Below are 24,346 nucleotides of genomic sequence, written 5' to 3'. Positions count from 1 at the left end.
CCTCCTTCCGCTCCACAGAATTCCTCAAACGAACCTTAGAGCGAAAATCACAGAATTCAATCACAACAAGTCAAAAACTCAGCAAACAATAATTACTAAGGTTACAAGAAACATTATAAACTCCGAAGTACGATAACCTAACGCGATAAGACGAGTTTTCGAAAAAGGAAATTTTCCTCCCCCCTTAGGGTGCTCTCGGCCACAACACATGAAAATGTGTTCCGGCGCTTTTTCTTCGATCAAACTTGATTCCTAGGTTATCATTAGCCGTAACTAAGGCGAATTAAAGCTCGGAAAAATTATCGGATTGAAAACTGACGCAGGGGTATTTTGGTCATTGTTTTTAGCTCGGAATTTCAAAATTGGAATTTCGAAAAACAAATTGGATGGGGACGTCGCCAACGACGTTTATGACAACTAATCCTACTGGCGCTAAGCTCAGTCGAGACCTTAGTCGAAAAATGGGTATTTGAGCAGAATCGAAGCTCGGCGACGATTCGGCGAGATTCGGCGAAATGTAATCCGCTAGAAGTACTCTTGGGTTAGTAGGGAATATGTTTAGACACTAAAATCAAGTTATTTGGACAGTTTTACAAAAAGCTCGAAACTTTGAGCACAGAAAAACATAGAGAAAAGCGACATAATTCACGATCAGAAGTAAGGAATAGCATCTATACCTCGAGGTCTACGCGTAGCAACTGTCAGTGCGACGATCAGGCAAGAAACGGCGAAAATCTCTTCCTCCCTTTCTCTCCTCCAAGCTCGCGAGTTCAAGGTGCAATGGTGATGAAGTTTTTTGATTTGCAATGGCGATTTCGATTTTTCCTATGCATTCCACTGTAAATTCTAAGATAGGTTCTGGCGACAGAATTCCAGAACTCCAAACATGTTTCTCAGAATTAAGGCAAACGATCCAAAGTCGGTGTAAATCGATTTTACCCGAAAAACTACTTTTTACAGTTGAATGTCGGATGAGAAAACTTATTTCTGAAGAAAGATTAGAAACATCGAAAGAAATCGGTACCCACGTGTGGAATCTTCGTTTGAAGCTCCGAATAGAAAAAGTCTTCATCGACAGTTTATTTTAAGGTTCTTGAGCTATCATGGATTTAGTTTCGGCAAACCTTTGAGAATTAGAATCGGACGTTCGTACATCCCAGGGTTTCGTATCGAAACGCTTTTCATGGAAAGGATTAAGATAAATTATAACATTTCTCTGAAGATTTTTGGAATTAGTTTCTATAGTGCTTTTAAGGGTAAATTAGTCGTTTACTAATGCACTTGTCCTAGGCATAAGCGAATAATACTTGCGCTATAACTTATATCGATTCTAATGTTATCCTTAGCCTTTTCCTGAACTTTCTCCTTCATAAATTTATTCCATTTGATGAACACTTGTTCAGTTTTCCTTCACGTTACATCGAACCTAATCGTGAATAGGAATTTTATCAATTTATTCTAAGCTTAAAAACTTGGGTCTCACACTCACACTTGATAGTGCATTTTATAATTATTTGAATAAACATAATAAAATTAACACAATTTTTTTAAAAAATTACACACGAAAAACAAAACTGAATACGGGTAAAAAATGCTAGTAATATATAATGATACTAAATGCTTGTAGAAAAAATTGTAAACATAAATCATTAAATCTATATGTCCAAAGCCTAAACTTTTCTTATTCATTGTTCCATTCCTAAAACTTTTTTTTTACATCGGAAAGATAAATTGCACCCGCAAGATATTGATTCATGGACCTCCTCCACTCAACTCATATATTCCCTAGTTTTTTCCACTTGAGTCATCATTAGAGGACTCATTCCTAAAACTTTATAGATTTTTTATATTTTAAATTTAGTATTATTTTAATTGTGATATGATCAATCCGCTCGATGCCTTGACCCAACCCGAACAACCTCTGGTTGGATCGGATCGAGTTCGAAGGTAAAAACTCTTAAAATCAGACCCAACCAAATCCGAACTAGTTTCATCCAACTCAACTCGTATGCACTTTTAGTTGGAAGTGTTAGTCATCATTTTGTGAGTTGCATAAGCAAAACATAATCACAAACACTAAAACAAATAACAATGTATATTTCAAGGGAGTAAAAGTTAAGAGCTACATCAGAAAGATAAATTACAACCTTCACGAATTAATCCATAGACCTCACTCACTCAACCCACGTATCACCTTGAACTATTATTTGGGGGACGATTAACATTTGCTAGATTTTCGATGACTAAAACATATATAAGCCTAAATTTTAAACTGAATAAAATACAATGAATGACGTGGCGCCGCTCAGAAACGATGGAGAATTAGATTTCCCACCCCCTGTTTTAGATTTCCCACCCCATTTAAAAGTGGGGAAAAACCAATATTGTCCCTCCGTGTTTTAGTCCGAAACTTCAACCTTCGGATCAGTACGAAACTTCATCCTTCGGATTAGTATGAAACTTCAACTTCTGGACACCTCTGACAGATTCTACCACCTTTTTCAGCACCATTACTCCATAGCTTCACCTACCTCACCACCATTATGACCTGCATAAACTCCTCAACCACCCAACCACCCCCCATTTATGGCTGAACACACTGTTTGGATGGGTCCTCGTGTTATTACCAACTTTGATTTAACAGACATAACAGAAGATTGATAATATGATTCATGTTTGTAATGTTGTAACCATGTCTGTAACCATGTCTGTAACCATATTATTAGCAAGAATATTTTCTTTCAGTATTGTAACGAGGTCTGTTTGTCCCATATTATTGTCACTGCATTTTCACGTTTCTGTCTTTGTGACAGTATCTGGTTTGAAAGATCCGAATCTTGAAGTTTCATATTAATCCGGTTTTTCAACTCTCGGACGTCTAAAAAAGGGGGTGGTAAATTTAATTATGAAGCAGTCCGAAACTTATAGTCCTGGATTGATCCGAAACTTAAAGTCCTGGATTGATCCGAAACTTAAAGTCCTGGATAGATTCGAAACTTAAAGTCCTGGATAACTCTTACCAAGCAGCAGAATGCAGTAAGTTAAAACCAAACCAAAAGGCATATTCATCAATTACAATCTCAACCACCACCACAATTACAAACCAAACATTTCAACCCAACAATTCGTGAGGCAAGTCCTCCAAGACGACCACGACACCGATCATGTTATTTTAACTGTAACTAAAGAATCCGAACTTTTAACTCTCGGACTAGTCCAGAACATCAACCTCTGGACTGGTATGGAGGTTTAAGTCCCGGAGGGTAGTCCCGACATTTTTTTAAAAAGGCTAGGGTGGCAATTCTAAAACAGGGGGTGGGAAATCTAATTCCCGAAACGATGTCGTCCTGCACTTCTCCCACTCTCTCTCATCACCTCTCTGCCATTCCTCCGGCGACCTCTTCCCGTCGCCGGAGACTCACCGGACGCCACACCACCCGCCCCAGCCTGAGAATGTCACTCAACAACGACGGCAACAACCAGAACGTTAACTCTTCTTCCGTGGTGAGTTCGATCACCAAACTTCTCTGGGGGCAGTCGCTGCCACCGGGACTCCTCGTCGCCACCGTGCGCACCGCCTGGAACACCACATGGAAGCTCATGATGTCCCAGCTAGCTCCCTCTGACCCTTCCGGTGGTTACTCCAGGCCCGCTTCCAGATTCCGATTCTCCGGCCCTCCGCCGCGCGGCAAACTCCACCTCTACGTCGGCCTGCCGTGCCCGTGGGCCCACCGCACCCTCATAGTGCGCGCGCTGAAGGGTCTAGAAGACGCCGTGCCGGTCTCCGTTGCGTCGCCGGGTCAGGACGGGTCGTGGGAGTTCAAACGAGCAAACGGGTCAGACACGGGTCGGGTCATTAGCCCGAGTTTGGACAGGGCGAATGGATGCAAGACATTGAAGGAAGTTTACAAGCTTCGAAGAGATGGGTATGATGGAAGATCCACAGTGCCAATGTTGTGGGATAGCGATTCAAAAGACGTTGTCTGCAACGAGAGCTATGACATAATCGAGTTTTTCAATTCCGGGTTAAACGGGTTGGCCCGGAACCCGGGTTTGAATCTCTCACCCCCTGAATTGAAAGATAAGATTGATGAATGGTATAGAGTGATCTATCCAAATGTGAATAATGGGGTTTACAGGTATGGTAAAAAGATCCAAAATTTGAGACTAGATTTTTATTTTTTTTTAAAGCAAATGTTAGTTGTTAGTAAATGAGTACAAATTATCCCTTAATAAAGGTTCGAGATTCTTGTTTGATTGGTTATTGAATTTTGGTGTGTTGCTGCAATTGATTGCAGGTGTGGCTTTGCTCAGAGTCAAGAAGCTTATGATAGAGCTGTGAATGGCTTGTTTTCTACATTGGACAAGTTGGAGATTCACTTGGGGAATTCTCGCTACTTGTGTGGAGAGACACTGACCCTTGTAGATGTGTGCCTGTTCACTACTTTGATTCGGTTTGATCTTGCTTATAATGTTCTTTTCAGATGTACCAAGAAGAAGTTGTGTGAGTACACCAATCTGCATGCTTACATGCGTGACATTTATCAGGTATGATATGGAGGTTACCCTCTCAATTGTGTTATTTGTGATGAATAAGATAACATATACTAAGGTGTGTGTTTTTGTTCTTGGACAGATTCCTAATGTTGCAGCTACTTGTAATTTTGAAGAAATCATGGATGGTTACTACAAAACCCTTTTTCCTCTCAATCCAGGGGGCATTAGACCAATCATGCCTTCTACTTCAGAGCATGAAATCCTTTGCAGGCCTCATGGCAGGGAATCACTATCATCAGCTACTGTTTCTGTCAAATAGTTAACAAACTCCAAGCACATAACAAATATTGATCTGTCACTCATTGCTTCTGTTTATAACGCATTTCTAGCAGTAGCAGCACACTGTTCTTTTGGCGATCAAGTGTATAGCATAATAATATTGCTTGATACTATCAGCACTCAGTATTCTTATCCATTTCCTCAACTCATTATCGCCAATATTTTCACCTCAAGTTGCGAATCAGACAAACTTTCATGTACACGAATGAAAAATGCCATATTCCATGGTATAAATCATCATTCTTTCATAAACAAATACCCTTCTTAAAAACTGAAAAGGATTTATGAATAGAATAAATTAACTGTTAAATAATGGGTGAATGGTCACTTTCGTCCCTAAAGTTACAGGCGTAGGGCATTTTAGTCCCTATTCTATTGAAATGTCGCTCGTGGTCCCTAAAGTTGCAAAACGTCAATCACTTTAGTCCCTAACTCGGATTCCGTTAGTGAACGTTAACGGGAAGGGTGATTTGGCACGTTAAGTGCCCTAATAGACTCGCCACGTGGATTTAAATATTGGAATTTTTTTTGGGAAAACTAAAAAAACTTCAATTTAGTCCCCAACCAAAATCCCCATATCAGAAATGCTTCAACCTCTTCATCATCTTCTTCCTCCTCATCATTACACTTCTTCAAAACCCAGGAAATTAACATAAACATAAAAACTCTCTTTTTTCTTCATCATCTCATTCATGAACCAGATCATCAAAAAAAAAAAAAAAATTTAAGAAATCACCATGTAACCCCACCGTGAAACTCCATAGCCACCACCATACCCAATTTCCCTTCTTCAACATCCACCATAACCATCACTTTCTCCCTCTCGATCCAGGTTTGAGACCCTGCAAAAGTAGATCTGGTTTGATCTGAGTTTTAGACTCTGTGAAACCCCATAGCTACCACCATTTCCATTTATGGAGGATAAGAACGAAAAGGAAAAATAGTCTTATGGGGTTTCTGGGTTTAGGGTGGATTCCGGATATGACCCCAAAACCCAGATTCGCGAACATGCTGCATCAAAAGTGTAGAGGATTTGGGAAAGAAAGTGTTTTTAGAGTTATTTTGTTTATGGGTTTTGGTTTTAGGGTTTCGGATGTGAAAATGAAAATAGTGAGGCCAAATGAGTTGATGATGAAGCTTTTATTTCGGATTTTTTTGATGCAAAGTTTTCATCTTTGATTTGATTTGTTTCTGGGTGTTATTTACACTTTACTGATGAGACTTTCTGATCAATTTTTTCAATTTGACTTCAAATTTCCGTGCTTTGACTTCAAATTGAACGAATAATAAAAATGGGTCTGTCAAGTTTTGGGTCTTTTGAAAATAATTGGAGAAATATGGAGAAGACATATATAAACATTGAATTATTGAGATGGAGGTCGTGGGTTTTGAATTTTAACACCTATACCCATCAATTTCATTTACTTGTGGTTGATTGAATTCTACTCTTTTACTTTGAAAGATTTATTCAACGCCTATCTGATTGGGATTGTTGTTTGGACAGTATATTTTGGGGTTAAAGGCTTTTTCCTGTTAGATCTATCTATTGTGTGTCTTATAATTCTTTTTTGTTTTGGTGCCAATGTTCTTTTGTGAAATCATAAACATATACAGTACATTTTGCTTGCTGGGATGAAAATTTTGTGTTGTGATTGTTATCTAAGCCTGGGAAGAAGATGAGGAGGAAGAAGATGATAGAGAGGTTGAAGCATTTCTGATATGTGGATTTTGGTTGGGGACTAAATTGAAGTTTTTTAAGTTTTTCCAAAAAAAATTCCAATATTTAAATCCACGTGGCGAGTCTATTAGGGCACTTAACGTGCCAAATCACCCTTCCTGTTAACGTTCACTAACGGAATCTGAGCTAGGGACTAAAGTGATTGACGTTTTGCAACTTTAGGGACCACGGGCGACATTTCAACAGAATAGGGACTAAAATGCCCGACGCCTGTAACTTTAGGGACGAAAGTGACCATTCACCCGTTAAATAATTGAAAAATATTTTTTACCAATTCGTTCGTAGAAATGCATAACTTGATAAAATTCCAAACGTATGTTGACTTGTTGATATTCAACAAAGATTTTGAAAAAAAGACCTACAGATGCTGCCGTTAGACATTTAAACAATTAAGTTCAGCACTGCCCTACATATTTTAAGCAAACATCTACTTTGGTCTTAAGAATTGTTTTTAGAAAATATTTTTTGGTAAAAAAATTACAGATTTAATAACAGCCAATACAATAAATCATGGCCAATTCGTCGAAAACGATATAACATACATTTTTAATATTTTTAATTTTTCACAAAATAAAATTCCAAACACCTGCAAGTTGATATTCAAAGGTTAAAAGCCCTACAAATGCCGCAGTTAGATACATACATATTCAACTTCACTACTACAAAATGATCTTTCTATGTAAACATCTACTTTTGTCTCACCTAACAAAATGTCATTAATCTGAACAAAATATGATAAATATATCAAAATTATCCTTCAATATCAAATTAACATTTAACATTGAATGACGATTTCGATATATTTTTAAGGGATGTCCAAACTGACGAGACATGCATCTGAAGGGACCAAAACGTTAAGTCTTTTCTTTCTTGGCCACACAAGAGTGCCTAGTAGTTTTCAGAAAGCTGTACTATACATAGTCCTCAACTACAGACTAAACAAAGATCCCAGATAGAGGACAAAGGCACCAATGCAGTAAGCATGGGTGAGACAAAAAACTTGGTTTCACAGAGAATGGCTATCAGCTTGCAATCGAAGCAGATCTGATGGACCCTGCATGATAACAGTGACAAAAGTAATTACTGAAAACAATCAAATATAAGTCTGCACTCTGCAAGTCAATATATAAGCTATGTGGACCCTCAAGAAGGAAGGCAACAAGTTACCTAACGGTTCCTACAACAAAAGACTAAATCAAATTTAAAATTTCCATTTCATAAGTGACTAGCCTTTCCAACAATCAACCCAGCAAAGCTGCGCAAAGCCTAATGCTATCAAATCAGGCATCAGCTTGAAGTAATAATCAAGGTTTCTATATGATCTTTTTGTAGGTATTCGGTATTCCTATATGGCTATATTTTATAAAAATATATTTAGAGTTTCATATTAAATGACATCACAAATCATATATAGATCTGCTGAAAAAAAGATTAGCATCAATCACATAGAAAGCCAGACCAATACACCAGTGGATGCATCGTATTTCATAATAATCATTGTAGTTGAAACTAAACATACGCAACACAAAAAAACAAATATAGCAATAAAGTAGAGAAGGCTAAAGCTTAGGAATTGACAATAGCAATAGAGAAGATGAAGGGTGGGTCCCCTTCCTAATGATGAGAGAAATTCTACCCATTACCCATCAGGGGCAGACTGAACTTACTATTTGACCGCTTCATATTCCTGCAGAATTTACTGCCACATCTGCACTCGAACAGCTTTATAGGTTGATCATGGTCATGGAAGTCAATGCCATAATCCTGCAGAAACAACTCGAACATAAGCTTTAGGGAAACAGTTGATTACTAGATTAATTAAATGGTTTCAAGAACATGAACTACCCAGATTGAGGACATACTAAATGGTCTGCCAACTAACCAAGAACCAGAGTACATAGCATTTGTCAACTAAATAAACATAAACAACTAGAAAATTATTTAGAAAATGAACAAATCAAATTATCTCAACCTTGTTACCTGATTCCTATACACAAACACTTCTTAAGGTGTTAGAATGTCGGACACTTTACCAGCACCCCTATAACACATGTTGTTAATGGTGGATAGCGGAGAGCCAAAATCCCACCATATTTGTCAAATAATGATGGCAGATGATGGCAGATTAAGGCAGGATATCGGCCATAGCAGAGAGCCAAAAACCTGCCATGAGATTCCACAATGGTGGCGCCATGGCTGATATACGATAACACTGGACACATATGACATGTCTCAGAGACTCAGACACTCCTCATCAGGTGTCCTATTAAAAAAAAAGATTGTCGACTTGGACACTTAGCTGACCCCTCTTGGACACTTAACCGACACGGCTTAGACACACCCAGCCGACATTCAAATAAGGTAGAAAAATGCTAGCAATACTTTTTTCAACACTCTCATTGATTGGTATAAATTCATGTGGGGTCCACTAAAAATATGGGCCACACATCTAATTTAGTGGGACTCCCATGAATTTCAATCAACCAATGAGAGATTGTTAAAGATAGTGTTGCTAGCACTACTCAATAAGGTATGACACTTGAATGATACAACTCCTTTTAAAAAATGATTTTTTTTAAATAACTTGCAAAAAAAGTTAAATTATAAAAAATAGGTTAAAACCTGAAAAATGTTACAATAGGTCACCGTTACACTACATTTGGGAATATCATTTCTTCCGATGTTCACTCTTGCACCCCTGCATAATGTGTGCAGAGGGGTGTATCAAGTGAGAACATGACAAGAAAGAAAAGCTAATTTTGACCATGCAATAATGCAAGGATGGTTAAGATTAATTCCTCTCTAACAAACACATGTATAGTGTCCGGTCCTATATTTCAGATATTAACGTGCCAATGTCTGTGCCGTGTCCAATGTTCATATCTGTGCCTCATAGTTAGTTGTTAATTTGTCTCCTACTTGAAAAAAGTAAATAATAATAAAGACCAAAAAGATTTGAAGATAGGCCCATTCACCAAAAACAAAGTTACATAACCATGCTTACCCAAGTGAGCTCTTCCTGTGCAGCTATTTTTCGGGAAGTGAAAAAGGCTAACTGCACATTGTAACACCTTAAAAGCATCAGTGAGCAATATGCTATAGAGTCTATCATGCCAATAAAAAGCAATTCTAAAAACTGCAGATGGAACTTCAAGGAATAGCTAACTTCTCACATGATAGTAGTGATGATCTGGGGTCTCAACTTCGACTGGGATCTCAACCAAGTTTGCATCATAGCATCTGGAAAAAAGAGAAAACAAAAAGTTACAGAGGTTAAATGTCTGAATAATGTGGCAAATGATTGCCTAGCCACTCTTTCACAGAAGCCCAACATTGACAGGACATAATCACAAGTATCAAACCATATGCATGCATAATCAACATCTGAAACATGCATATCGAACAAAGCTTAGTCTCAAATGCAGTTGCTATCTTTTTTTATCAGTACTTAGTTAATTTGGACCCCTTCTATCCTAATTCTTTTTCAGATTTTGTATTTCATAACTTCAGTCTACAGAGAATTAATTAATTCTCATGCATAACAATTACATAAAAAAAGTTTCCTTTGCTCTTCAGATAATTAGAAGTTATAAATTAAAAAGATATATATATATATATATAAACTACTTCTAAAAACTCAAGTAATTTTTCTCATATTCGCCTTTTTTGTTCATTGCTTGAGTTGAATTTGTTCCTTCTGATTTTTTCTTAGGATGGTCATTTTGTTATCCTATGAAGCATCCAAATTCAAAATAAGTATAATTTTTCCTCATGTGAATATAGAACAAACAGTTGCATGAATGATTTTTTTTTTGGAAATACCAAATCTATATATAATAGGCAAATGCCAAATAGTACAAACAAGCATCCAGGAAAGAAAAAAGAAAGCAAGCTTGGCTTCAGTTTTTTCCTACATCAGGAAAAAGCATGACCACGTAATCATGTCCATTGAAAAATAGCAGTAAGAAATTGTATTAGAACAAAACCATCATTTATACTGGATAAACTACAAAGCACAAGTTATCTGTTTAAAACATGACAACCAAATTTAGAGCTGTAGGATTGACTTTCAACATTTTGCAACCATGAATGTCTGAATTAATTGCTTGCTTGCTTACCCTACACTTGAACCCTAATTGTCGAATCTGAAACCATAGGTGAGAGAGTTGATACCTGTGATTGATAAACCTAGCAGTGTTACCAAAGGATGTTGCATCCAAGCATAGAGCTTTTTCATCTTTTACAAATACAGAATCCCAATCCGCATCTAGCAAAATGGGGTAAGTGTGTTTCCCGTTTTCAGTGCATTTCATGCTCCTCTCATGCAACTCTTTAATGGTTAAAATCTCTCCAACAAACTCACACACAAATGCACCTTTTGGCAGGTCCTCTAAGGTGCGAAGACCCCATCCTTTTCCTTCTGAAGTGAAAAATACCTGAGATCCGGATATTATTAGAGAAAACATTGTGATAATGTTATACTAAGAAGCAACATAAGAATATAAGCCAAGCATCAAGATTCAAGAAAATGTATTTATTTACTAGTGGCAAAGATTTCTTAAACACCCCACCTGCAAATTGCTAGTAATTCCTCGTTGGGTAACCCGATTTCCACATAGTTTACCACAGCCACATTTGCTCCAGCATTCTTTAATAAACTTCCTCTTTAAGTGTCCTTTACATGGTTCTAAACAGCCCTCAGTCTTGTATCTTTCAAGTGGGCAATCCTTGCAATAGAAGTCATGTTGACGAGGGTTGCGACCGATGGCAATGCACTCTTCCAAAAACTCTTCCTTCAGTAGGCCTTGAGCTGTGTATGCAAATTCACCCCCAGTTTTATTCGCACAGGCACAGGGTGTAGACGACAAGACACAATTGCCGTGACATGTTGAACAACAATCCTCACCCCCGATACAAGATAGAGAAATGTTAACACAAGCATCTTTGAAAACAAGGTTTTGGGGCATGTAGTTAAAACACGGTAGGAAATCATTAGTAGCTTCATTCACCCATGAAATTTGAACATTTTCTTCTCCTTTGGTAAGATCATTAACATCATGAAATGACCTAATATTATCTTCTGTAAGCTGATGCTGAGGAACAACCACTAAACTACGTGAATTTGGATCCTCCAACTCCTTTCTGACATCATTTTGTGAAAAAATATTCGTAACTGCTATGGTATCATCCAGACCATTCAGGTCAGCTAAAGAAAAGGGACTTCGGGGTGAAACAATATTTGCAGATGACTTAATATTGATTGATCCATTTGATGAATGAGTAAACACGTCCAGATTTTTATTTTCCCCAACACTAGTGCCATGTGCCTCAGATTCCTTTAATGTATCAACCCTTGTTAAAGAACATTCTTGTGAGTCATCATTTGAATTAGATCTGAGTTCCAGCATGCAGTCACATATATCTTTCAACAGGTTCTGAACAGAAAACTTTGGGTCAGTGATTTTATATGATCGCAGACACTTATCCTCCAGCATTTCTAGAAGATGATCTCGACTAGGCATATGAAAATCTGGTCCCCAGAGAGCTGAGCTGCAGCTCAGAGAAAGTTTCACTTCTCCCAGAGTTGAAGATGCTATCTCTACATTAGATGTTGCTTCTTCATTCGACGAATGAAGAATATCTCCATCACTGCGGTGTGATGATGCCGCGTTAACATGGCCATCTTTCATTCCAGTTACACCATTCTTCACTGATGAGCCCCTTAAACTTGATGGATCTTCAATAAGGGAAAAAAAATTAACAACCTCATTACAGAACGAATGTTAAATGGATTGGCAACAGAGTAACTAAAAGAAAAAATGGCAATCCAACAATAGTAATAATAATGTGTGTGACACAGAAGTGACGTTCTATTTGGTTTTGGACTTAGAAATAAGACCAATCAGATGCCAGACCAGAAAAATTGCTCCTTCTACACATATAAGCACGGCCACCGTAGAGCATCTTATGACAAACTTTCTAGATAAGTCATAGCTCAGTAAAGAATTGCAAGTTGCATATGCTAATTACAGCATATGGCAGGGCCACAACGCCTCAGTTCTATCAGTTAACAACTAATGCGATCCAATTATACAAACAGTCAAACACCATGACAAAAATGCTGGGACTTAAAGAGCTGGATAATATTCAGATTCAGGTGAAAAGCCGATTTACAGCCAAAACAATTTTTTGAGCATAGACTTCTTTATTACTTTGAGGCACTGTGGTGTTAAAAGATTTTCCTGCATTTCCATAAGAAAATATTTCTGCCTAATTCACAATACTACCAAGCAAATAAACTAAAGTTGACCATGTTTGAATTGTAATTCAAGGTTTTAGGTTTGCAAACAGAGTTTCATCCACAAATAACATGTTTGACAAAACTACAGTTGGGTTCTGTTTGAACTTTGAAAGGAAGAAAAAGAAAGTTGCTTCCCTAATGAGTAAAACCATGGTTCGCAAACTATAATTGGAGCATGCCAATCATACTTAGGATGTCAAGTCACTAAAAACAAACAGCAAGAAACTTGTCATCGAGGAAAAGTTCACTGAATACCAGGTTGAGGAGGAATCACAGAAATGGGAAGCTCATAATCAGGCAATTCATCAATAGGTTCATCCTTGGGTATGATCATTGCATGAGTATGAGGCATTTGGTTGTCCGACAACAGAAACTTTCCTTGGTCAACTGTTTGTGATGCCCTTTCAGATATATGTCTTCTCCCTCTGAGAGAAACTTGGGGAGATACAGATTGCTTTCCCTTGTCAACAATACCATCTTGTGATGAAACCGGTCGTGCATCGTTCCTTACTGAAGGGCCAGCTGAGCTAGGAGAACTGTTTGACAGAGGATGCAAAGGCTGACTCTCTTGGCCTCTTAAACGTAGCTTTTTCAAAGGTCGGGCTGATTCAACATGCATCTGCGCTTCTTCATACTCCATCTCTTCTTCCTGGATGTTTGAAAATGCAGAAGACATTTCATCAGCTATATGCATGAAACCAATAAAGTAATGCAGATTAACTCAGACAAAAAAGAATGTTGGAATGATGTATATTATGTACATTAACTTTCTTGCTTCTCTTTTTCTGTTCTGGCACCTGTTCTGGCTCCTGTTAATAAAAATCCAACAGAAGTAAGTACTCGCAGGATGATCATAGTGTGTGGAGCCAAAAAAAGAAATTAGCAAGTGGGAAATACACCTTAGGTCCGTCATCATCAAATATAGCATCGAGTAGAGCTCTATAGTTATCTTCCTCAATAAGTTCCCATTTTTTATCATACAGTTTGAGGAGTTTCTTTAATGCTGGTTTCACTTGTGATTCAGTGATCCCAAGAGGTGCCATTGCACGGTAGGCCGCTACAACTTTTGGATTGGGAGGCGCCATTTAAAATCAGCCAACAGCTTCTTTAACTTCAGGCTCTCAGATGTAAAATGCTTCAATTCCAAGGATTTCTATTATAGGAAATACAAAATATGATTTATTAGTAAATAGTAATTAAGCTAGATGCCCAACAGATTCTACTGGTAGTAACATAGAAAGCAGAAGCAGGGGAAAATAAAAAATATCAGTAACCCAACTATTCAAAACGAAATGGAAAAATAGACACATATAATTGAAATCCAGATAACAAATAAGAAGATAAGTGCCATGCCGTGCAAACTTCATATTTTGACATAGATACAGTACAGATTCTTACACCATCAAAATCCTTTCTAAGGAAACCAAATTAGCAGAATATAAACCTTTTCTAGGCCTCCTTTCTTACAATAAACTATACATTCCAAAGGAATCATAATCGAAGGTATCTTTCAACTTCTCAATCACCATATTCCTTCAATTAGATCTTTTTTAGGAGGCTCCAATGTCCATAGATAGGACCTTGACTTGAAGTTTAAAGAGAAATAAAGCACACCACATAAAATTAACACATAACTGAATAATCAGAGCAACCACTATCCATATCATCTAGCACATTTCAAAGGAGCTAGTGCAACAGACAGCAAGTACTCTTGCTCCTCATGTAATATGTGTTAATGCCAACCCAAAAAGGGAAATGACAACCCAAAGAAAAATTAAGCACAATAACACACCCTCATTCCCTGAATTAAGCTCTTGAAAAAGGAAAACTTGGAAAAGCCCTTTTTCTCAGAGTCAGTAGTTACACATGCAGATTCATACCCATTATTTAAAAACCTCAAGGATGGAAGATTCTAACACAAAAGACACTAACTTTACCACATAGAAATTCAGTCCAACAATCAAAACCTGGAAGCGACTCAAAACCACAAACGACCCACAAGAAAAAACACAAACACAAAGGCATGCAGATGCTATATTTCACAGTAAAATGCGAAAAAGAGAAGATCTTGAACCTCGGGAGAAGAGAAAGCAATGTAGGGGGTTGAAAACGATGACGATTTTTGCGGAGTGAGAGCAACACTGTGAATGTGAATGTGAAATGAGAATGAAGCGAAAGAGGAGAAGATCTAGAGTGAGGTGGGTTTGTGAATGGTGATCATTGTGGTGAGGAGGGAGGGAGAGGGAGAAAGACGAGCTGGGTGAAAATAGGGCACCAAATGGAAATGCTGACCATTTCTCAATGCTGTGTACTGCTCACTCACCACTTTACCTTCACTTTCAGCCTTTTCACATTCCCTATTTTATATGTTTTTTTTTGTATTTTCCACTCATCCACTTTTTTGGTGAGTGTTGTTTGCTGCTTTTGCTTGGTGTTGTTTTGCAAAACATGAAATCATTTGTTGTACTTTTTTTCATCTTATTCTTCTCCCTCCGTTCCTTATTATAAAGTCATTTTTTTGTATTTTTCTTGTTCCTAAATATAAGTCAATTTACAATATCAATGAAGCATTAATTATTTTTTCTCAAAACTATCCTCATATTTAATATGAAAAAGACAATGAGATTTTGAAATAATAACTTGGAGAGATAAATTTATAAGAAATTAAATAAGGGTAATCTAGGAAAGTGAATAAATTCTTTTACAAATTTATTGCTTGTAACTATTTTTCTTAATCTAAGAGAATTGGGTAAAATGGACTTATAAATAGGAACGGAGGGAGTAGTATTCATGGAAGAAAAAAAACGGTTTGTAACTTACTTTTTTCATTTAATTGCTCTCTTATTTGGGGAATTAAGGGCAACTTCATCCCTGGTTTTCAGAAGTGAGTTATTAGACTAATAAATACTCTCTAGTCCCTTCGTTCATTTTTATAAAAATTTAAGGAGGGGTGAGAGTTGTTCCTTTTTACATGGATAAGATAAGACTTTGTGTCATAGTATTAATTATTTCAATTATAGAAATATGGAAATACATTAATGATGGAAAGAGATATTTTAAGGATAACTTTAGAAATTCAACAACATTTGAGAATAAATTTAATGCAAAAAATTATACAAACCAACTTTCTTAAGGGATGTGCAAAGTTAGTTTGGTTCTTATAAAAATGAACGAAGTGAGTAAAAATTATGTTTTTAAGCATTGAAGAAGAGTTTTTAACATTGATTTCTTATGACTATTTATCTAGTCACACAACCCGAGTTCTTAATTTTGAGTTAGTAACATTATGGCTTAATTGCACTTTTGCTCCCTGATCTTTTACCTTTGTGCGATTTACCTCCCTCATCTTTAAAATGAGCGAATTCTCTCCCTCTTCTATTAATATGTGCGATTTAGGCCCTTCCGTTAGTTAGCCGTCCAATTACTAACGACGGTTGCTATTTTCACCCTCCCTTTTACTAACCACACCCCTATATCAGAAATAAAAATAAAAATAAAATAAAAAAATAGAGGTAAATCGCACAAAGGTGAAAGATCAGGGGGCAAAAGTGCAATTAAACAAAAAAATAAAAAAATAAATGAAATAAATAAAATACAATTAATAGAAAATAAAAAAAAAAACTGAAAAAAATATTTTTATAAAAATCAAAGAAAAAATAATAAAATAAATGAAATAAGTTAAATACAAATAATAGAAAATGAAAAAACATTTTTATAAAATAAAAAAAACTGAAAATAATATTTTTATAAAAATCAAAGAAAAAAATGTTTTTATAAAATCAAAGAAAATAAAATATTTTTTTTAATTGAAGATAGAAATTTAAAAATAAAATAAAAGAATAATTATTTTTAATTTAGTGTAGGTGGTGCAAATAGAAACAAATTCTTCTTTTATTTTATTTTTAAATTTTTATCTTCAATTAAAAAAAATATGTTATTTTCTTTGATTTTATAAAAACATTTTTTTCTTTGATTTTTATAAAAAAATTCAGTTTTTTCTTTGATTTTATAAAAATATTTTTTCATTTTCTATTAATTGTATTTAACTTATTTCATTTATTTTATTATTTTTTCTTTGATTTTTATAAAAATATTTTTTCAGTTTTTTTTAATTTATAATTTTTTTTTATTTTCTATTAATTTTATTTAATTTATTTCGTTTATTTTTTATTATTTTATTTTTATTTCTGATAAGGGGGTTTGGTTAGTAAAAGGGAGGGTGAAAATAGCAACCACCGTTAGCAATTGGACGGCTAACTAACGGAAGGGCCTAAATCACACATAAAAGATCAGGGAGCAAAAGTGCAATTAAGCCTAACATTATTCATATGGTTTACATGAATAGTGTTAAAAACCAAAATTTAAGATGTTAGGAATGGAGTTCAACTTAACGTAGATTTATATTAAAGTCAATGTGTTAAAATATTGTTTTTCCCATTCACAGTAGATCAACATGTCAAATTTTAACTTCTTTGTTGGCGTCTTTAGATACGTGAAGTCACATGTACGTTAACTCTAACGTCAAACTAAACAAGGCTAAGATTACGCCTAATTTAACTACCGATAATTTTGTTGATAATTGAAAAGTATGACTCTCTTAGAGTTGAGTTTTAGTTTTATATTTTAATAAATTAAATATTAAAATATTATTTCAATATTATAAATACAGAGTTAGTTTTTTCTTTCTTATTCTTAGATTTGGATTTAAAGTTGTTGTGGACTTTGTAGCTTTACATTATCACCACCTGATAAAGTTGTAAACCCAAAAGCTAATAAAAGCCATAGCAAAGAGTAAAGGTTTACATTTTAAAAAGTTAATTGAACATTACAAAGACATTGATACTTATACACAAGACTAACTCTTCTAACTAACTATGAAGTATTTGAAGATTTGGTCCTTGCACTCTAGCTATATTCTAATATCCCCGCAAGCTTGGAAGTGGTTAATATTAACACTACCAAGCTTGAGAACATAACTATCCAATACACAACAGAGCTGAAATACAAGGAACAAAAGTACTAAAAAAAAACACTACACAGCTGGAAGTAGCAAAGAAGTATTGTGATCGCAGCACAAGTAACAATGAGTATGATGAGTTCATGTACCAATGCTGCTCTGGTATCTGCCAGGGGATTTTGCTTGTCTCCACAAGATCCTAGATCACTTTTTTTTAAAATCAATGTGACCACCAACAAACACAAGTGGAACTGAGATGCCAAACCATAAGAAAACAAGGCTGAATCTACTCAGAGCTAGCTTTTGGATCCCTTGTAGCTCCAGAAGAACAAGCCCAGCATGAATGCTTACCTATGTGAGACAACCAGAACCAATAACAATGCAAGTACAGCAGGAAAGAGAACTCTGACTTCTTTGCACTCTAGCTAAATTGATAGAATTTCCTAGTGCAATCCTCAATGGCTAAACAACAGAACTTGTAACTGGTCCTTTTGCTAAAAAAAAAAAAACAAGGCCAAACAGCTTCCCAGAAGAGATCCAGGGAGAAGAGACTTGCACTCTTGGCTGATTTAGTTCAGTTTCCACTCCCTTGCATGAGGCAATATCTATCTCACTTGTGTTAGATTCTGAATTCTCACAACCAAAACGGTTACCTGGTACTCTCTATGCAAACTTTGAGGATAAACATCTTGTAAAAGAAAAGGAAATTCAGAATCTTCATCGAGTGAAATCTTGGATTCTTTCAGGCAAAAAATAACGTGCAGCAATCTGTGATTACAACTTTGTTGCCTTGTGCACCACTGTCATTCATATAGCTGAGGACTGCATCAATACCACATGTAACAGTAATGAAGTTACATAGTTCATCATCTACAACAATGTTCTTGAAGGTGATACATGTGAAAACCAGATCAGGGGAGCTAAGTCCTGGATGCTGAAGATCTACAATGGCTTCTACAATCCCAATCTCAGAAGATTTCCTTGCATAGACATATACTTCCAAAGTAACAACTCTATTATCATCAGGTGTTGATAAAGCAGGAACAATAACATATACATCGTGAATTCCAGTGGCATTAATTATCATAACCAACTTGTGAACAACAGAAAACCCCTCTAATATCAAACTGAACTTTCATGAAAAAATTCTCTAAAAACTTTTCACAAACATCTTGTGAACAAAGCCAAAATCCTCCAGGATCAAACACCAATATCAAAACAATCGGCCAAACAAGAAAATGATTCCATAATCCAAACCAGAGTTTCACAAATTGATGAATTTCAGTCATTAAAAATGAACATTCAGTCTTGAAAATTGTTACCTCCACAACTTGTGAAACAGTGTGATCATAGACAATCTCAGGCTGAACAACAATGGCAGAGGGTTGATGCACAAACCATGAATCTGTGTGCAGAAGAGACGATGCCGAAAATGAAGAAGAATCCAAGAAGCCCTTTCTGAAGGAGCCAAGCAACGAAAGGATCGATCGGAATCTCCTATGGACACCGGGAAGAGACTTCAACCGAAGAAGGAGATGACTCCGGTGGCGTTGAGAATCGGAGAAGTCGATGACTCCGATGAAGTTCATGTTGCAATGGTCGGAGAAGAAGATAACTCCATTGAAGAACCTGTGCAGATCGAACTGATGAACCGTAGAACCAGTCAACGGTGATGATGACGGATAGCCGCCATGGAAGCTCAACACTCGAGCTTGAAAATCAAAAACCATGCATTCTCCAGAATCGCAATAAGAATTTGATGAAAGATCGAAAGATCTTGGTTGAAGCTTCAAGAATCGAGATGGATACTCTGAAATGGAATCCAATCTGAGACTTGAACGCTGATGATCGATAATCGAAGGTGGCGATTCAGAAATCGCAAAAACCAACCGAAATCGAGAAAAGATAATAGGCAATCTTGAATTAATCAAAGAACTGAAAGATTGAAAACCTTGATTGTGAATATGGTGCCGGAACGGTAACGGAATCCCAGGAGCCGCCATGGATGAATGCACCAGAAATCAAGAATCTGAAATTCAATCTTGCAGGCAGTGATGAAGAATCGCGAATTTGAAGCACGCGACAAAGAAGACGAACTCAGAAGCTCAACCACCGAAGCTTGAAGAAGCAATCGCAGTGAAGCTCACAGATTGATCGAAGAAAAGTAGAAAACCCCAAAATCAAACCCTCTGTGAATGAGAAAAGAAGGCTCAAATCGATGATGAAGATGAACTGAGATCAATGACAGTGGCGGTGGTTTCCGCTGATTGAACGCTGTATATCGAAGGCGATGACGGTGGCGATGGTGAATCGGAGGTTTCCGCCCTGAAATCATCAAGAAACGAGCTTGAAGATTAGGAAACAGAGTAATGATTCTGGAAATCACAAGGAACTAGAACGAAATCGAAACGGAAACTGGAATCAAAAGCAAAGATCAATTGCAGGGAGCAATTGATAAAATCAGTCAAAAAGATGATCAATTGCAGTGGGCAATTGATGAAATCAGTGAAAGAGATGCGGAAATTTGTCTACTGATACCATGATAAAGTTGTAAACCCAAACCCAAAAGCTAATAGAAGCCCTAGCAAAGGGTAAAGGTTTACATTGTAAAAAGTTAATTGAACATTACAAAGACACTGATACTTATACACAAGACTAACTCTTCTAACTAACTAGGAAGTATTTGAAGATTTGGTCCTTGCACTCTAGCTATATTCTAATACCACCATTGCAAGAAAGAATAATTGTTGGCGATAATAGCAATGGCAGCGTGTGTAGTGATGGAGGGTGGCGCCAGTGGAGGGTGTTGGGTGGTTGAGTATGAAAGTATGGGGAAGACAGTGGCAAAGGACACTAAATGGTGGTGATAGTAGCAATGGAGGTTATTAGGTTATGGTGGAGGGTGTTTCGGTGTACTCCCAGATTATGCATACTCTGGAACATTACTCTTTTTGGTAAAATCATTGTTATTACATGTGATGCCTAGCTGCTTCCATTCAACGCTGGAAGATGGTCTACATGTGATGTGATGGCAAAATCATTGTTTTCTTTTTTGGGTAAAATTTGCAAAATCATTGTTGAAATTCTCATTAGTTCAGTCAAAGCAATTGTTACCTTCATCATACGTTCTGGTCAAAATTCTCAGACTTACATATCATGCGTAACAAGTCTCTGATTCATGACTCCAAAGATGGATAAAATGTAAAACTTGTTTTCAATTAACATGACCACAATTGCAATATGATCCATCACTATGGTGGAGACTGATATATACACAAAGAAGGAAAATGAGGAAATCAAAAGTCCCCAAAACCAAATAAAACCAGAGCTATCTTCCATTTTGTGTGTGAGGGAAAAAAGAACTACCCTTTTTCTTCTACCCATCAAATAGGCAGCACCAGCATGATCAGAAAACGTTACCACATTCCCTTTCTTTTTCTCTTCACTGTTTCCAGGCTCCTTCTTCTGCACCCTATGTCTGATGAAGATAACAGCACAAAGTTGGTTTACAAGGACTGTGCAGAACAGAAACTGCATGACCCATCAGGGATTTTCTCACAGAACCTCAAAGCCCTCTTGGCTTCTCTAGTGGAGCTATCTGGACAAAAGGCCTTCTCCACCACAACCTCCGGTTCCGGCGAGAATGTGATCATGGGCATGTTCCAATGCAGAGGAGACCTCTCGAACCCTGCATGCTGCAGCTGTGTCAGCAAGATTTCTGATATGCTGGAGCGTGGAGAGCTCTGTAGCAATCTGGCTGCGGCTGCGCGGGTTCAGCTTAGCGAGTGCTACCTGAGATACGAGGTGGTGGGGTTCGAGCAGGTACCAGAGACTCTACTGCTTTACAAGGTTTGCGGGCCAAAGCAGGTGAATGGTATTGATGGCTTTGAGAAGAGAAGGGATTTGGTGTTTGGGATGGTGGAAAGTGGAGTGAGAAATGGTGGGAAATTGTTCTACACAGTGAACTCATCACAGTCTTTCTACGTGTTGGGCCAATGTGAGGGTGATTTGGCCAACAATGACTGTGTGGATTGTGTGAAGAGTGCTGAGGATCAGGCAAAAATTGAGTGCGGGGACTCAACATCTGCAGAAATTTATCTGCACAAGTGCTACATCAGCTACACCTTTTACCCCAACAATGGAGTGTGTTGCTTGTCACCTTCTCTTCCAGGTACAACATTAGAGAAAATATCTTCTTTACCATGTTTTGATCTAATTTAAAAAAGCCTGTGTTTTGTGTTTGATTGGATCACAGGGTCAGAAGGGGCACAAGACCAGCAGAAAACCATAGCTATAGTTGTGGGAGTATTTGCAGCTCTGGGGTTCTTGATTGTTTGTTTGCTATATCTCAAGTCCGTTTGTTGAAGAAAAGAGATAGGTAACAACTGAATTGGACTGCATATATCAAGTAAACCTCAGTGGTCTATAGATCTAGTTGATCAAATTTTAGGTGAATATACTTGGAGCTTCTAGCTAGGAATAGGAGTATAGGACCAAGGGGTCAAAGTTAGTAAGTTACGATAATATTATCATAATTTAGTGTTTGTTCTACATACATATTTTTTTGAACGGGTTGAAGGAATTGTATTCCGGGAATATTATTGATGAGCAAACACTTTATTTATACAATTACATAGTTGACTAATAAAAGCTAAACAAATCTAAACCTGATTACATACTTAATTACATAGCTAAATAAATAAAGAATATTCTACCTAATATTCTATTATATTCTAACACGGGTGAATCCCATTGTGGTATGATAGGAGAAAGTAAGGCCTACGTATTATTGGATGATGCATTGATGTGTTATGGTTCTCTATCCCTACCATTTGATTTTACCAGCGAGATAACAACTATATGACATATTTCTCTTTATTATGGTCTTCTCTGTTTTGGGTAGATATAACTCCATTGTTGGTCCAACTTTTATTTTTTATGCATTTCTAACAGTGTGTTTGCTTTGATGTTGTCCAACCAAGAATAGCGTGTTTGTTTTCACCTTGCACACATTCAGTGTAAATGAAATCAATGGTGTTTTGTGATTTTTAAGGGAGGGAATGAAAGGTTTTGAGGGGAAGGGGAGGGCAAGTGAGGGGGAAGGGAGGTGTTAGCTCTTCCACTGTGTAAGTATCAAACAATTTAGGAAATGAGTAATGCTTCTTGCGAAAGAAGAGGATCACTTGCTTACGTACGTGAATATGCAGCTGACCCATTAGCTCTCCAACAAGGGAAAGATTTCTCATTAGTCACTCCATTCCAAAACTCAATTCAGAACTACGCCCTAACTTGTGTCATGAGCACTCAATTAAACATTTCAACGCTAACAAATTCAAATTGTATCAGTAACTTTTTACTACATCAATGATGTAAAAACAAACATGTTGTAAGTCTGCCGTTTTGGTAGAATCGGCAAATTAGGAGATACAATGGAGGAAGTATACTATGTATAGTAGCCTCAGTAATAAGTATAGCAACATTAGGGAAGATCAAATTAAAAATATTTGTGCATAGAAATTAAACATAAAAACCAAAAAATATTTTTCGACTGTAAAAAATAGGCGTTTAAATTGGCTTTATTACAATAAGGTTTTTTTTAACAGCTTCTTGTAAGAATTTCTAGTAAACTCATAATAGGTTTTACTAAAACATCCACAGATCCACTAATATATATCAAAACATCATATCAATTGTAAAAAATCACATAAGGTGATTCATGGAGCAAAAAAGGACAGTGCACGTTAACATCAGGGCAAGACCAAGAACAGGGGCATCAGGGCAAGACCAGAAACCGGTATCTATACCTGGTGGTTTACTCAGTCAAGCTCAAGCTGGGGCATGAACAAAATGACAATGCAGAACATCATGTGTGTGTGAAAAATACCCAACCAAACCAGAGCAAAGAAATACCAATAGTGTGTGTGAAAAATAAAGGTTATAGGGCTCTAGTAAAAGGGTCTGACACAGACCTGCTCAGCACATCTACTAATTGAGGGAAAAATTAAAACTACCCTCGGCAGCTCTGCTAATTGAACAAAGGTTGCCAGAGCAAGCTCAGAAACTAAGGAAAAATGGGTTGAATAAAATTAAACTCACAAGTCTGCAATATTTATAGAGTTGTTCTTCTCTGTTTCAGGTGATCACACAAGTTCACTAGTAGTATCAATTGACTCCACCCAACCCTGGTTCATGTTTTTGTGTAAAGAGAAAGAATTAACAGCACCGAAACATGAATGGAAGAAGTTCATGTCTGGCATTATATGGCCTGTGAGAGTTGCAAAATTTCATGTGATTTACAAAACAGGCACAACACATCCACAGTAATTTGAAACCATGATAGGAGATGTCTCCTTCACCTCTCCTTTTCGAAACAAATCCTAACACCAAGCATTGTAGCCAAAGCTACTCTAAGAAGTTAGCAATAGAGTGATATTAAGCACAACCAAATCATAAACAAGATTGCGTTTCAGAAGACAATACTAAAAAAAAAGAAGGATATGATGAAACATGTGTT

The 24,346-nt window shown here is 36.8% G+C and overlaps 4 protein-coding genes across 5 annotated transcripts; 2 read left to right on the top strand and 2 right to left on the bottom strand.

The window, feature by feature from the left end:
* Positions 1 to 2,328: 2,328 nt before the first annotated feature.
* On the top strand, positions 2,329 to 5,009 carry LOC130720993 (uncharacterized). The gene is made up of 3 exons (XM_057571718.1): positions 2,329 to 4,139; positions 4,299 to 4,548; positions 4,637 to 5,009. The coding sequence occupies exons 1-3, from the start codon at positions 3,340 to 3,342 to the stop codon at positions 4,814 to 4,816; spliced, it is 1,230 nt and encodes a 409-aa protein (XP_057427701.1). The 5' UTR covers positions 2,329 to 3,339; the 3' UTR covers positions 4,817 to 5,009.
* A 2,104-nt stretch (positions 5,010 to 7,113) lies between these two features.
* On the bottom strand, positions 7,114 to 15,216 carry LOC130717638 (probable inactive histone-lysine N-methyltransferase SUVR2). Its single transcript, XM_057567953.1, has 10 exons — positions 14,950 to 15,216; positions 13,775 to 14,028; positions 13,637 to 13,684; positions 13,131 to 13,524; positions 11,146 to 12,311; positions 10,748 to 11,010; positions 9,748 to 9,814; positions 9,579 to 9,629; positions 8,242 to 8,338; positions 7,114 to 7,628 (listed from the first exon to the last, which is right to left on the bottom strand). Exons 2-10 carry the CDS (start codon positions 13,958 to 13,960, stop codon positions 7,597 to 7,599), a joined length of 2,304 nt encoding a protein of 767 aa, XP_057423936.1. The 5' UTR covers positions 13,961 to 14,028; positions 14,950 to 15,216; the 3' UTR covers positions 7,114 to 7,596.
* A 2,441-nt stretch (positions 15,217 to 17,657) lies between these two features.
* On the bottom strand, positions 17,658 to 20,701 carry LOC130717471 (uncharacterized). Of its 2 annotated transcripts, none has more exons than XM_057567702.1 (2): positions 20,371 to 20,701; positions 17,658 to 20,157 (listed from the first exon to the last, which is right to left on the bottom strand). In XM_057567702.1, the coding sequence occupies exon 2, from the start codon at positions 19,833 to 19,835 to the stop codon at positions 18,909 to 18,911; it is 927 nt and encodes a 308-aa protein (XP_057423685.1). In that variant the 5' UTR covers positions 19,836 to 20,157; positions 20,371 to 20,701; the 3' UTR covers positions 17,658 to 18,908. The 2 variants fall into 2 exon arrangements, with proteins under 2 accessions (XP_057423685.1, XP_057423686.1); XM_057567703.1 differs by having other exon boundaries at positions 17,658 to 19,642; positions 19,784 to 20,698.
* A 442-nt stretch (positions 20,702 to 21,143) lies between these two features.
* LOC130721199 (plasmodesmata-located protein 2-like) lies at positions 21,144 to 22,130 on the top strand. Its single transcript, XM_057571953.1, has one exon. The coding sequence runs from the start codon at positions 21,235 to 21,237 to the stop codon at positions 22,051 to 22,053; it is 819 nt and encodes a 272-aa protein (XP_057427936.1). The 5' UTR covers positions 21,144 to 21,234; the 3' UTR covers positions 22,054 to 22,130.
* Positions 22,131 to 24,346: the final 2,216 nt, after the last annotated feature.

This window comes from Lotus japonicus, chromosome 5 (genome assembly GCF_012489685.1).
Source record: "Lotus japonicus ecotype B-129 chromosome 5, LjGifu_v1.2".
NCBI classification, from domain to species: Eukaryota; Viridiplantae; Streptophyta; class Magnoliopsida; order Fabales; family Fabaceae; genus Lotus; species Lotus japonicus.
Note: the sequence above shows the minus strand (reverse complement) of the source record. Positions and strands in the feature narration are given on the sequence as shown.